Source organism: Sylvia atricapilla, chromosome 14, assembly GCF_009819655.1.
Source record: "Sylvia atricapilla isolate bSylAtr1 chromosome 14, bSylAtr1.pri, whole genome shotgun sequence".
NCBI lineage: Eukaryota > Metazoa > Chordata > Aves > Passeriformes > Sylviidae > Sylvia > Sylvia atricapilla.
Genome location: NC_089153.1, coordinates 13,937,719 through 13,952,419, shown reverse-complemented (window position 1 = coordinate 13,952,419; position 14,701 = coordinate 13,937,719). Strand labels below are relative to the sequence as shown.

Genomic DNA, 14,701 nt, shown 5'->3' with positions numbered 1-14,701 from the left:
ATGGGCAGCTCCTCCTGACCAGGCTCTCAGTGCTTTCCCCACTGGGAGCTCCTCAGCCACATCCTTTGGTGTCTTCCATCCCTGTGGCAGGAGGAGGGGATGAGAACCACGTGCCCACATGATTTTGTGACACCAGAAGAGGCTTAACTCAACACCTACTTTACTACTGCTCTATACTATCAGCTTTAATTGTTCTCTCTTCCCCTTTGGAAGTTTTGCCAGTGCAACAACCTGTGTCTCCTAATACTCCCTTTCTTCCCAGAATGAAACATCAGCCACAAAAGCTTTTCAGATCAATACCAGTGAATTAAGCTCTTCTTATAGAAAAATATATGATAAAAGATTTCATTACGCCGGCCAAGTAAATCTTGTTTTAAAGTGACAAGGAAACAAAGAATTTAGAAGAGCTGTGCATTTTACAGCTGCATAAATCTGCTGGAACAACAGATGCTATTATCCATGCACTTTAAAAATAATGAATCAGCTTTTGCCACGGAGTGAGCCTGATTTGCATGGGATGTGTTCAATCAGAGTGAGCAGCAGTGAAGTCAGGGGAGCCCAGTGTCCCCAGGCTTTCACACCAGCATTTCCAACACAGCAGCCTGGTGATCCACAGGGCCACAGATCAGCTGCAGGGGATCCATGCCTAGGCTTGGCCTTGCTGCAGGGCTTGATGTTTTCTGTTCAATCTATTCACCAATAAAGGGTGACTGAGAGGCGTTCTACGAGTTTTTTATTTCATTATCACTCTCAGTAAAGGCAGAGACATAAGGATGGTTAAACTCAAGCCACAACAACAGAAGCTAAAGTTCTCTTTGTTACAAGGCCTGTTAGAAGATTTTTGGCCAACAGACTAATGCTAAAAGCTTACAAGCCAATCAATAAACACTACAGCTAAACCTTACAGCATACAATAGTTGCTCGTTCTATATTTTTTGCAGCTCACAAACTTTCTATGCTCCAAATATTTCAAGGCTTAAAATTCAAGTCTGTTTCAAACCTCTATCTACGTGAGCTTATCGCAACGCTGTGAAAGTCCTCTGCTTTTTCAGTTCCCACAATTCCCCCTCTTGGCACCACTAAAAAAAAGAAACTTTTTTTGGACATCTTTGCCAATTAATAACTACACTGTGTTGCATAGTTTTACTAAAAGCAGAGGATTTTTAGAGTGTTGTAATAAGCTTATTACAGCACTACAAAAAAACCTCTGCCTTTTCAGTTCCCACAATTCCCCCTCTCCAAATAAAAAAAAGAAACCTTTTTTCGATATCTTTACCAATTAATAACTACACTGCGTTGCGCAATTCTACTTAAAGCAGAGGATTTTCATATGTAAGACCCCTCTGCTTGTTCAGCTCCCGCAGTTCCCCACTCACCTCTCCATCTTTGGATTCCAGCCTGAGCTCTGTCCTGCACGTGGCCTTCAGGCTGCCGGCCTCGGCGTTGATCTCGATGCCCTTGGGCGCCTCCATCACCAGTGCACGTGTGGGCGACTCCAGCCTGCAACACAGAGGGCTTGTAGCAGTGCTCCCCCAGCCTCAACAGGAGGGCCCACAGTAGGAAAGGGTTTGAGTGTCATCCCTGATCTTATAAGGAAGAGGAACCAGAAACTTGGATGTTCGTCTCACCATAGTTGGCCCTGTGCTGGCAAACAGAAAATAAAGCGCTCAATTCCTCTCTTCCTTTTAAAAATATGTATCTCTAGATACCCTCACTCCAGTAGTGTGGAAGTGCTGGAACATGGTGGAATGCCAGAAGTGACATCCTTAGTGGAAGTGTAAGCAGAGAGAAGCCCCAGATGTTCTTCTGCTGCTCTTCCTCACAACATGGAGGAAAGAGCTCGCCTTGCTGGGCTGGGTCCTTCCTGCCACTCCAAGATTTCAGCCAGATTTCCTGAGATTTCATTTTACTTTCAGATTACTGTGCTGCACAATTTCCTCCCTGCAGCTGAAAATGTCTTGTCTCAGTAATTAAAGGAAACTCAAGGTGTGAAAATGTCCAGCACAATGTGGGGTATTTATTGATCATCAAGAGAGTGGGTGATGAGAGTCTGGGAGCACAAATTCATGCCACACACCAAGATCATGCTAGTGCAAAGGCACCTGCTGCATCCTTGAAATGTAACTCAAGACTTGTAGCTATTTCTATTGGGCAGCATGCAAAAAAACCCTCCTGGATCATTACATACTTAAAGGAGAGCAAGGAGACTCTTGGTGCATTTTCAGTGTGGGATAGCAGGTGTTAGGTGGGATCCTCCCTGCACCTCCATGGCTTATACTCTTTTGTTTTGTATAGTTTTCTTATTTTCATCTTTATTAAAACCTTTTGCTTTCCAAACTCCTCCCATCATGCTGTCTTACTATTTTTACAAGACATTTCTGAGAGGCTGTGGGCAACCCTCAGGTGTGATGCACCTTTGTGGGGCTAATAACATTCTGGCCTCATGCAGAGATGCATCAAGGGGTCACCCAGACCCGTGGGCTCAGCGTTCCTGCCCAGGCTGCTGTGCTGCACCCCACACCCTGATGATGTGCAGGTTCTCACCCTGCTTTCAGAGCAAAAGGTTCCTGCACCATGTGGTGGAACACGTCACAGATCTGATCTGCTAACATTCCATGCCAGCTTTGCTGTGTTGGGCCAAGAGAAAAGGGGCAATAAAGCCACCCCCAAGGTCAGCTTGCTCTTACTTCTTAGTTCAGCTTTCTCACTCATCAGTGCTGACAGGGGGGATCAGCCAAGCTGAGCACCTACACAGAGGGTGCAAGAGTTTCTCTTTATAACCAGTGTTTAAGGAGGAATAGATTCATTCTGACCTCCTACAATGTGACGTTTGGAAGGGTTTAAGGATAAAAGGAAATCAATGAAAACAATCAGGCTGAAGACCCCAAAATTTGTGTTCTCTAGTCCTCGGCTCACATCACAGCAGGAATGACCGTGTGCCCTGCAGAGCTTCAGCCCCTCCTAATTGTGGATACAGCCCTGTTACAGCACTGTAACACAGCCAGAGCTTTAACTTCAGCAATTGGGGTTAATGCTCTAAAGTGCAGAAGCACAAGGTTCAGTCTTCCTTGTTCATCATCCATCTTTAGGTCTTGTATTGCACTTGTCTCTTTCTTATTTATAATACAGTTTCTTATTGCTCTCTGTATTGCAAACGGTCATAAAACCACAACTCTCCCTCTTTGGGAATATCCTCTTCGTTGATTTTATCATCATTTATTTACTGTACCATCACAAAACCTAGGCTTTGGTCTCCTCAGGTGGAGCAGATGGGAGGGCTGGAGCAGAAGCTCAGTGCTTTGGCTGTTTTGGGCTGGCAGCAGTGAGCAGAGCTGAGCAGGGGCAGCCCAGCACCACCCCCAGCTCTCCTGGGCAGCTCCCAGGGTTTGTCTGCATCAGCTCTTTCTCTGCTCTCCATATATACAATCATTTGTGCAAGTAAGTGTGCTCTTAAATGGACTCCTGCTGGTACTGAGACAACATTATGGGAGACTGAGGGAATTCAGCTGTATTTATTGCAGCCAACAGCTCAATAAAGCACAGGCACAGCTCCCTCTGTGTGGCACTTTTCAAGTTACGACTTTCCCTCTTTTCGGTGTCTTCATATTGCTGCTGTTTGAACACCTTTCCCTCAAGACCCCAAAATCAGCCATAATTTCCTGGCTGACTTAACTAAATCTAAATTTCAGGGAGCAATTGAGGCATATGCAGCCCAAGGAATGAGCATGGTCTCATGGTTAGCAGCCTCTGCACAACCCTTCTGAGCTGCTTTTTGTTTTCTGCAGGGAAGCCACATTTAATGTAAACCTTCTTCTGATTCCTTCCACTGGTATCACCCCTCAGCTGGTTCCTGTGTGAGGAACCCAAGGTTAAGCCTGCTGATACTCACTTTTTTTTTCCCTGCCTGACTGAATTGCAGATTGCATGGAAGACAAAAAGCTGTCTGACCCATATTTTCCCTGGAGATTTCTGCTCAGGGATTCAGTACACTCTCACCCTTGGTGTACCTCACAGGCTGCTGGTTTTTTGTGAAAAACAAAGGACCCTCTGCTTGCCCTAAGCCCCCAGGATCTGTGCTGCAGTGTCTGTCATGCAGGCACACATTCCCTCTGCTACACAGGCAGGAGAAGAATTCCCTCTCCTCCTCAGGAGGAGCAGCAGAGAGCTTGGGCCAGTTATATCTTAAATCATGTAGCGAAATTCACCACAGGATGTGTCCAAACCCCAAGACAGCTGAGGTAATCTGAGGGTAAAATAATTCCTAAGAACACGGCCTGGTGATTCTCCAGTATATCAGTGACTCTCCAATTTCTTTGATGTCCTGGCTGTCTCAATACATTTGTTCATCTGTTAATCTTTTAGCTCTTCTATCCACTGAGAAATCAATCTCCTACGTGCAAAACAGTGTGGTGTTCAGGCACCGTAGTGCAAACACACTCCTTTGCAGCAGCACTCAATTCCTGCTCTGTGCAGGAGCAGCCTCCCAGCCCCACACCTTTACTGGAGAGTGAGGAAAGGCAGGAAACCTGTGGAAGTCTTCCTGATGGGGGAGATCAGTAGAGGACCTTCTTGCACATCTTTCCCTGGGCACACAGGTCCCCTGAAGAGCTGAGTTAAAATTCAAGCTTTGAATAAGCTACCCATGATCTGGAGTGTCCTAGACAACACTGCGCCAAGGTTTTATTCTCTTTCACGTGTAACAAAGTGATGGAGTTATTCTACCTCCCCCACCAGAAGTGAAATAACAGAAATCTTGCAAATACTGTTGAAAACCATGGGATTTTTGGATGCATTCTAATCCATGCAGAGCTTCTTTCCACATGGAGGCACAAAGGACCCTCCCAACACGTGTGACATGGGACAAGGACAAAACAAGAGCTGGGGCTCTGCTGCCGCTCCATCACCCTCCTCGCTGAGCTGATCCCCATCCCACCACCCCAAATCACAGCCTCAGACAGCTGCAACCCTGCTGACACATTGATCCAACCCAAACCCAACCCTTTCATGCTGAAAACACAACTTTGAAGCCCGGAGATCCTTTTAGAACCTAAAACCTAGAGGAATTATTGAAAATACTATGACAGCAAACTGCAGCTCTTTCAGCAGTGAAAAGCTTGGTCTGCAGCCCACATGGCTTTGTTCTTGTGCTGTGGTTTGGAGCCTGACTCTTCTCTCTCCTCCATGTTCCATATTGGTGTGAATCCATCTTTTTGGGACTCTTGTCCCCATTTATGCTACTGTAAAGGAGGACAGGAAGGTCTTAAAAATTGTTTCCTTCATATTTAAGTGGCATACGTTTGTAAGGGATTTTATTTGATTATTTTCTGATATCCTGAACGAATCCCTGAGCCACCTGACCATAAACCAGGAGCTGCAAAATCTATGCAAAGCCAGAGAAAGCAGTTGAGGAGTTTATGCTCTGGGGGTTGAGCAATGTTTACCGAACACTTTCATTTGAAGCAGGCGTTTAAGAGATGCTCTGCTTTTAAACCTAATTCTGCCTTCCAGAGCAGAACCAATTTGGAGACTAATAATGAAAGAAAATGATTTAGAGATGAACAGATAATTTGTTCAAAATCAACATTTGTTTTCCAGTGTGATACTCCAGGGCTTTTAGTGGGATTCCCATCTCCTGGTGAGGTGTAAGCCTGTACTTAGAGCAGTAGGCTGGAAAGGTGGCTGCATGAATGTAGATTGTTTCATTATTTGCTCCTGCTCTTGAATTTTCCATCCCAGCAACTGGCACATAAGCCCTTTTTATTGACCATGGGTGCTGCTTATTTTTGCTCCAGTATTTGCAGGACTGGATTTTTGACCTCTCTTACAGAGCTGGGCAAGAAGGGTAAATGCAATGCTGTGCACAGTTACAGCTTGCTGAATTCAGCACTGAGATAAGCTACTGCCATGAAATTGCTCCTGTCCCACCTGCAGTCTCCTGGGAGGTGGATGAAGACACATTCTCCTGTCTGGGTGACTCCCCACAGCTTGGGAACTACTCCTCTGGATCTCAAGGTTTCATATAAGTCCAAAATGTTTGAAAAAAAGACACAAGTAACAGGATTTTCAGAACCATCCAAGTTCCCAAGTTCCACTTATTACAACGGGTGTTAGCTACTTTTGAAAATCCCATTGAGCACCTAAATGCCATAACAAATCTGACCCTTAATCTCAGTTCTTAGTTCTGCAACAGAGGTAATAGCACTTTCCAACTCCACAGGGAGGACAGAAAGATAAATATATTAGCAGTTGTGAAGCATTTATACACTGCAATAACTGAGGCCAGGGAAGTCACCATCACCAGGGATAAATGGCTGGCACAGAGATAACTGATCTTTCCCAAGCTGCAGTGCTGGGCTTGTACCTTCATCAAAAACAGTGTTAGTTCTGTTCCTCCCTGTGAGCACACTCAGCTCCAGCTCACCACCCTTCATGGACAGTGCTAAATGTGCCTCTTAAGCCCTTCTACTCAGTCCTACCACCAAAGCACCTCCTGTTTTAAAGAGAGGTGATGGCATGTGGGCAGCTCGCAGTGAACCCCTGGAAATGGAAATTCTGTGCTCCTGAAAATCAACAAGGGAAAAGAAAGGGTCATCCCTGCTTTGCTTTGGGAACTTTAGCAATAATTTAAAAGAAATCAGCACATGAGTTTGTATTGTGGTTCCAGAGAAAGTCATTCACTTGGAAAGATCATTACTTACCCAGATCTCTAGTTTTCATTTCCTTCATCATAAACAGTAACATTAATCACTTCAGCACCATGGAATCTATTTCTTTCTTGTCCCTCCCCTCACCCCCTCCAGGATAATGCAGCATTTCCCTTATAAACAGCCTTTTGAATTTTGGGAAAAAAAGAGGGTATTAAAGATGTGCAGGCAGTATCACCTGCAGCTGGAGGTTGCTGATGTGCTTCCAATACAGTGGGCATAATTCTGTTAAAAAATAAAATTTAATGTAGATAGTTCAGGGGGAAAATTTGCCCAGGTCCAGCACTGATGCTAAGGTGACTTGCAGTCTGTGTCCTACACCAAAGGCTACAGCAGAGGAGAGGAATGAACCTCAACATATGAAAAGAGTTAATGCGAGCTGAGGACCTTACACTGCCACTTTGAAATTGTTCTCATTTTGTTACTTCCTTTTTTTTTTTTTTTTTTTTTTTTTTTTAACAAGGAATGGACTCAAGCTTCAAAATTAAAATTCCTTGTCTCCACAAGGGGCTTTTTCTGTGTGGGACACAAATGCTGCTTGCAGCACGGAAATGGGAAGGGAAGTTAATGCACAGGGGGTGAGGAGCATATGATGCAGCAGTGTGGTAACAGGAGCTAATTTAATTTTGCTTAGAAACCTCTGGACGGAGAACAGAGCATGTATTACTGCAGCTGTAGCCCATTACTTCTAATGACTCTAATTATTTTTATGGTATCCATCTGACCAGCCATAAGATTCACGTTGAGCATAAAATTAGCCAATGTTAGCACTGTGCCTGCTTACATCTCCTACAATTGGTAAATTATGCCAGCAAGTAAACACGGAGCTCCATCAATTTGCTGGTAATGAACCAGCTTCTCGGGCTGAAATTTGTTTTCAATTTTAACTCCATTGTTTCAATGAAATCAATGGGATCACCCATTCACAGCGACTTACACTTCTGAGTTCATTATTTGTCTGTTATCTCATATATGTCTACACCTAGAGCAAAGCACAGTGCTGTTCTCCCTATTAAAAGGAAGTTAATTAGGTTTTACTGAATTGCAAAGAAGCCATGCTTAGTTTCTATTTTTAGAATGCTTAGAAGCAGTTTGTTGTTGTTCCTGTTTGGTTTTTTTAAATTGTCTTGTACTGGAACAGAAAAATGTTTGGGAGGAGGAACAACATGTTGAGCCTTGACTAACCTGGCAAAAACCTCAACTGAACATAAGTTCAAGTAAAGTTTTCTCTCTGCCCTGAGTTCTCCCCTTGATGACTAGAATTCCTTCCTACTGGTACTGCCTGTCATGGGAAAAACACAGGCTAAAACATGGCAAGAACAGCCAGTCTAATATAAAGCAGGGAAGAGAAAAAAAGGGAGCTGGCCTTGGTACATCAGAGTGAGAGATTAAAATCCAAAGGATTTTAAGTGCATAATGTCTTTTTCTGAGACAACATGATTTTGACAAAATATGACCTGAGTGACACAATACAAAAGCAGCAAGCACTCAGAGAGCTTACAGAAGAGATCATCACTAATAAGAAAATATGTATCCCTGTTATTTATTGCCTAGCATTGACATAAATCTTGTTTTCAATTACGTGTTAATGAAGCACACCAATTACTGTTTGAATAGGGACATCTGATTACAGTCTCAATCAACAGAAATAAATCTTGCTTATGGAAGGTTTCCAGGGTATTTTCTTTAGAAACATTAATTAGAGAAGTAAACAAGGATCTATTATAATCATGTCATCCAATTGTAAATCCTGCCTATCACTGTAAATACTGGTTATTCTGACAGTGTGCATCACCACACAGTTTCAAGTGTTTATGCTGCAAATCTAATGAGTGACAATTCCAGTGCAACCATAATCTGAAAGAAATTGTTATGGCTTCAGGTCCAAAACCTTATGCAATTTCTAATGTGATACGGTGAACAGTAAATGGAAATTATTTTAGCTATCTCCACAAACCATGGGTAATTCCCAAGTAAAGCCCACCTAAATCTGTCAGAGAGCTGACAGGTGCAGAGGTCTAATGATGCTTTATTGGAAATTACAGTTTTCTAATTGAGTTAGAGATAAGTCTGGCTCAAACTGCAGGACGTGCAACAGATTTTCTCCTCTGTATTTGGGGCAACACAAATGCTGAAGAGATTTTGTACGAAGCTGAGTAAAGAGAAAGATAAAAAGGAGTTCAGAAAGGAATTACCCCTAACTTTGTGCTAACTCTGTAAGCTTTACTATTTCCTTGGATAGAGAACCTAGTGTTTACAACTTTTCTTTCTTCTTTTTAAACAGAGCTGTTGCAGCTTCAAGGAATGCTTCATCACCAGCAGTGTAATAAATCTGCTGCTGGGTTTGGTGACTTCATCTCAGAGCCCAATGGACCAGTTCATGTATTTTTCACTCAGTTTGAGTTATGGGTCCTGTGTTTAGGGAACTTTTCCTGAAGAAAGTTCATGCTAAAACAATCCTCTTCTGACCATGTAATGAACTTATTATCTCTTCAGAGACCACAGCTCTGTAAGAAGGGCTAACAAACAGCACAGGCTTGAAACCATCACAAAGGAGGTCAAAGCCAGCATCAAGAAGATGCTTGAAAGAAGATTTGAGAGGGTCTAGACAAATGAGTAATCAGAGGAGTTTGTAGGAAGGATATTGTCTTGCAGCACCAAGCAGGTGAGAACCAGCTTCATTCTCCCTCCAAAGAAACGCCATTCCTCAGCAAGAGGAGAAGTGTGAACATATGGTACCTCCCACCACATTGCAAACCCCCTGCTGCAGCCTTCCAGCACACTTTGCACGAGCTGAGGCTTATTCAGAGCACTAAAAAGCAGCAAAACTAGGAAAACATGGAGCAGTCGAAATACAACTGTAAATTCTTTGTGATTGCCTACCATGCTACAGCACAGGAATTGCTGAAGGCGAGGTAATTACATTAAGTTGTCTTCAGTGTCTTAGGGTAGGGTTTTTTTTTTTTAGTTTGATTTTGGGTTTTTTGTTTGGTTGGTTGTTTTGGTTTTCTTTTAACATTTAAAGTAATTTCTGGAATAGTTTACCAGAAGCCAAATATAGTATTTAGAAGACAAAGCCTGAGATTAAGCAGATGATATCAAATTAATCTAGGGAGAAAAATGACTGTGTAATACTACTGAGATCTAGTTTCATTATGAACTGGAGAAGTGGTGAAGGGCAGAGATTGTCTAAAAAAACCCTGCAAGATTAATGTTTAACGAAGTGGAGGTATGGCTCAGAAAATTAAAATCATCTGGATAATTAAAAAATTCTGTTGCTTATAAATCAAGGAGGGAAATTATCATAGAAATTGGGAGATAGTTGGACACGATGTGTGGTAAATACAGATGTGGTTTTAAAAGATGATGTGTTTAAGCAGACAGAGAAGGGATTCAGAGATGCAAAACTAATCATTCCTATTTTAAGTGTAGAGATGAATGCAATGCCTCTCTCCTCACCTGGGGTGGTCCAGCTTTCAGCCTTAGTGACAAGCTGGGATACCCAGAGCCATCTGTGTGCTGTGTGGTGGGCACAGTCAGAACTGAGACAGAAAAGGGCATCATCACAAGGCAGGCTGAGCTCTGACCAAGGCACAGTGCTGCTGCTGATGCCACTGGCTGGCACCTTACAGAGCCCATAATTATTTTAATTACAAACACCAGACCAGCATCTCCTTGAACATTTACACAGACTGGATCAAAACTGCTCAAATAAGAGTCTGGAAGTTTCTTCATGGCTAACCTGAGTGTGGCAACCAGGGGGTTTGCAGGTGCAGTGTGGCAGTGCCTTTGATCCCTCTGCCCTCAGCCTCCCTGCACTCCTCAACCCAGAGTCACACATGCCTCATCTACTACCTAAACCACCTATTTATTCTGCTCTTTATGTAACTTCTTGCAGTAAATGAAAACAAATGGAAAGAAAATAAATTCCTCCTCCTGTTGGCTGCATTAACGACCAGCTCCATTTCGCACACGGAGAAAAAGAATTACTTTTCATGTTACCATAATTGCCTAAACCACAAATGCATTTTTTAAGAAACAAAGGTTGGACTGGTGTAAGTTTCTAATTACAGGTTGAAAGCTTCTAATTAAAAGGCATAAATTGGAAGAAATCCTTTCAAGCAGAATTGAAGAAGAGGCTGCTAAGACTGGGTATTAGTTTGATGTCACAGTGCCAGGGGAAGAGAAAAAATAGAAACCAGGAGTTGTGGCTCTTCCTCGGGGCCACTGACACTGTTTGCTACCCAATGTCTCACAGAGTGCTGCCCTCAGAAACACAGAGGAGATGAACACATCCCAGAGGAGAACTCTGTAGGGCCACATTTCATGTGAACCCTGAGCCACTGGCACGGGGACAGGGATGCTGTCCTGGAGGGAACAGTTCAGCCTTCAATCAGCTTTTTCCTGAGGTTTATACAGGCTGCTGGCAGCAGGACAAAAGCCACCTGAGTCAGGCTAAAATAATAAAACCCACTGAAAAGATGGATCCTTGAGTCAGGTAAAACTTGCTGGATGAACAATTTGCATTTGCTAACATACACAGTAGCTGGTGCTCCGTTTTGGGGTGACTGTGATGTGCAGTCAGTAGCTGGATGAATTTGGCCCAAATCTCTGCTACTTTCATGATTTGCTCTTCTGCTTTACTCTAAAAGAAGGCAGCACGATGTGATTTTTTTTTTTATCTTATTCTCCTGTTTTTCAGAGTGTTGAAAAATCCTGCAGAGCAGACCAGCATGCCATCCCTGACAGAGAAATTGCTTTCCTGTGATAACCCACACTCCAACGAGAGGATTACTGGCAGGGGTGCAGCACTATGCAAATATTGCAGTCATTAGCATCAGACTTTGCATGCAGTCTCCTGCACCAGAACTGCTCGAGGAAGACAAGAAATGTCGATCTAGATTTTCATTTTAAAATTACTTTTGAAGTTTGTCTGCCCATGGGGTTTTCACCTGCTGTTTGGTCAGCAATAAAGGAAAAGGGTCAGGTGGATTAAAACCTCACATGGGTAGTGCTCAGGTTCAGCCTCCAGCACTCACTGCAGTGATGATTTACTCTTTCTCCTCTCTGACGATTTATTCTATTCCTTCTGAAAAGACTGGCATTAACAGTAAATCACTTACAATGAGAAATTCAGAGATAACAAAGCTAAAAAGGATTTGGAATGGCAGAATAAAAAACCCTGCTGGAAACAAAAGAAGGTGTGTCTGTGTGCATCATCTACTCAATGGTGATACCCTTTGGAAACATGCACACACTTGCCTAAGTGGATTTGAAGAGCTTCTTTAACATGACAAATTTGCTACAACCTGATGGGTATTTCTGAAAACCCATTTGTGGATCTTCAGACACTCACATTCCTGTGACATATCCATTCATTGTACAGTCAATTTATAATGATTCCACCAAATTAAATCTTTATTAACAAACTTATTGAGTCTGGCTTTGACTTATTGTCCCCCTTTTTAATTAACTGAAGTAATTAGACAAGCAACATCCAATATAACAACTGACCAAACATTTTGTTTAAAACCTGCCATTTATTTCAAGCAGCTCCACTAAAAATGAAGGCTGAATTGCTATTTGCTAAATGTCAATTTTCACACTCTGTTGAGCCTTTTCTGAAGGCTGTCAACCACAAATCTGCAGTCATCTTTTCCCCTCTGATCAGAGCTATATAGAGCATATAACAGGTTTGCAGTTACTTTTCATTTTTATGCAGAAGATGTACCATTTTCTGTTCCCAGTATACTTAAAAAAAAATTGTAAATGTGCATAAATTGTAAATGTAAAGGGATGCATATGCCAAGGTTGTGCCTCTTTCACAGTCACAAGTTACACCAGCAATGTGGCCCCACGTCTGCATGTGCAAGGGCACAGAAATGATCCAAACTCCTCAAATCCAGCCCATTATCATGCACCAATACTGCACCATCCTCTTTTCCAAAGTGCTGGGCTCCTGCTCAGAGTTGGGAAGATGTTTCCCTCTCCAGATCACTCGTTCACAGCCTTGCTTTGGGAGGAACTCTAAAATAAAGCCAAAGAATAGGCAAGAGCACCACAGACAGAGACTTTAAGAGGGGACCAGGGCTTTTCCTTGTGACCTTTTTGGCACAGAGGAGTTTGGAAGGGCAATGAGAGGGATGAGGAGTATCTGAACAAGTCAGGCTCAAAGCTCTTAGTGTAGAAGAGAAAATCTTACAGCTCTTTGAGATTTCCAACTAATTTCTTGCTTTCAAATACGCAAAAGAAGAGAGGTTGGGAAATGGTGCAGAGAAGAAAATGAAGGAATTGTGTGGGAGGGTGGAGGGAGGAAAGGAGCAGAGAGATAAAGAGATCAGGAAAAGAAAAAGCCCAACTTGCTGAAAATGAGAGTACAGAGATGTCTCCAAAGGGACTACTTTAATTTAGGGAAGAGGATGTTTTGAAAATTCTTAGCATCAATTTATTTTCAGCTAAAACCAAAACTGTTTTCTATTTATCCTTTGCACATAATCACTCCTGAGTAAAACATGCATTCAGACGTAAGGCTTGGCAGCCTTTCAAGACAGACACTCCAGATGATATTTTTCTGAACTGCAGGAGAGACTACTGAGCCTGGTGGTGGCCATTCACCATTTAGTGGCCCCATTGGCATGAACCCACCTCTTCCCAGGGGAGGGACATCCCTGTCCTGCTTCACCTGGTGGGAACTGGGCTATGAAAGCTTGTGTGTCAAGGAGCTCTGCTTCCTTCTTCTGCCTCTCCTTTTGCTGTTTGGTATGTTCCATGGTGCCATGGCATCCATGGTAAGTTGTGGACCCTGTTCATTTTAAGGCAAGAAACCTCTTCTCCTGCTCCTTGGGCCAAGCATAGCAAAATGAGAATTTGTTCAATGTTTCTTGACTCCTGCAAGGTTCCTTCCATCTTTCCTTGGGCAAGTCTGCCTTTTGACTGTAACAACCTCCCCTGGATGTCTCTTTAGCAGGTAACAAAGACAATTCCAGTTGCTAATGGAAGAGGTCAAATGGAGGTGAAGTGAAATAGATTAAAACCCAAAAAAGAACTGATGCCAGAAAAGCCGCTGTACCACTCAGTGGAGTAACCCCTTCCTAGAACAGGTCTTTGGCAGTGATTTTCAATTCATTTTGCACTATTTTATTTCAATTTTAAAAGGGCAGCCAGGTAGGAGGACTGGCTTTGTGGCTGAAGCAGTGGGATTCAATTTCCAGGCCTGAGATGAGATACCTTTGTGACCACGGGTGAGCACATCCAGTGGTTCCTGGGCTCCCTTTAGCCTGGTGGGGATGGCTCAGCACAGCCCAGGAGGAATAATTCTCCCCAACACAGGAAACTGAAACAGGCAACTCCTTGCTGCTGATTTTTCCCAGTATCCAAGCCAACCCATTGGAAAAATCCTTCACAGAATTCCCCCTCTGCTGCAAGGCACAGTCCTGAGCCATCACCTGGAACTTCACCAGATGCTCTGCTGAGGTGACAATGCCCCAGGTGCACAGATCTCACCCCACTGACTTCCCAAGTACTGCCCTCAAAAGAACTCTATGGAGTTACCTTGGGAACACGACAAGAGAAAGGAGATTGGACCTTAAAATCAACATTAATTCTCCTTTTACACAGCCGAACAAAATAATAATAATAATAAAGAAGAAAGACTGCAAGAGAAAAATATGAATTGTGAGTGTTTTTTATGGTTTTAGAAACCAAGAATGATCAAAGCTGCAAGGTATAATTTTTTTTTTCCTGGAATGCCTTGCTTTTTCTGAATTGCCTGCACCCTCCTGGCACCTCTCAGCAGTCACATTAACACTATTGATTGTCTGCTTGGTAGGTAACGGGAGGAAAAATAAAACAGCCAAGAACTTAAATCTGTTCAGATTCCTCTAGTGCAACTGGGATGTGGATAGGTTTATTTATGGGTGGCCATCACTTCTAAAATGTTCCCAGTGAAAATTACTGCTGTGGTCTTCCTCTGTCAGTAACCAAGGCCACCCAGCCAG

The 14,701-nt window shown here is 43.1% G+C and overlaps 1 protein-coding gene across 4 annotated transcripts in view; it reads right to left on the bottom strand.

Moving 5' to 3' along the window:
• Positions 1 to 14,701, bottom strand: part of SGCD (sarcoglycan delta) — a 304,496-nt gene that overhangs the window by 6,833 nt on the left and 282,962 nt on the right. For all 4 annotated transcript variants that reach the window (XM_066329229.1, XM_066329233.1, XM_066329230.1 and 1 more), the window contains one exon: positions 1,377 to 1,500. In XM_066329229.1, the coding sequence (XP_066185326.1) occupies positions 1,377 to 1,500 (124 nt within the window). The remainder of the gene's footprint in view (positions 1 to 1,376; positions 1,501 to 14,701) is intronic.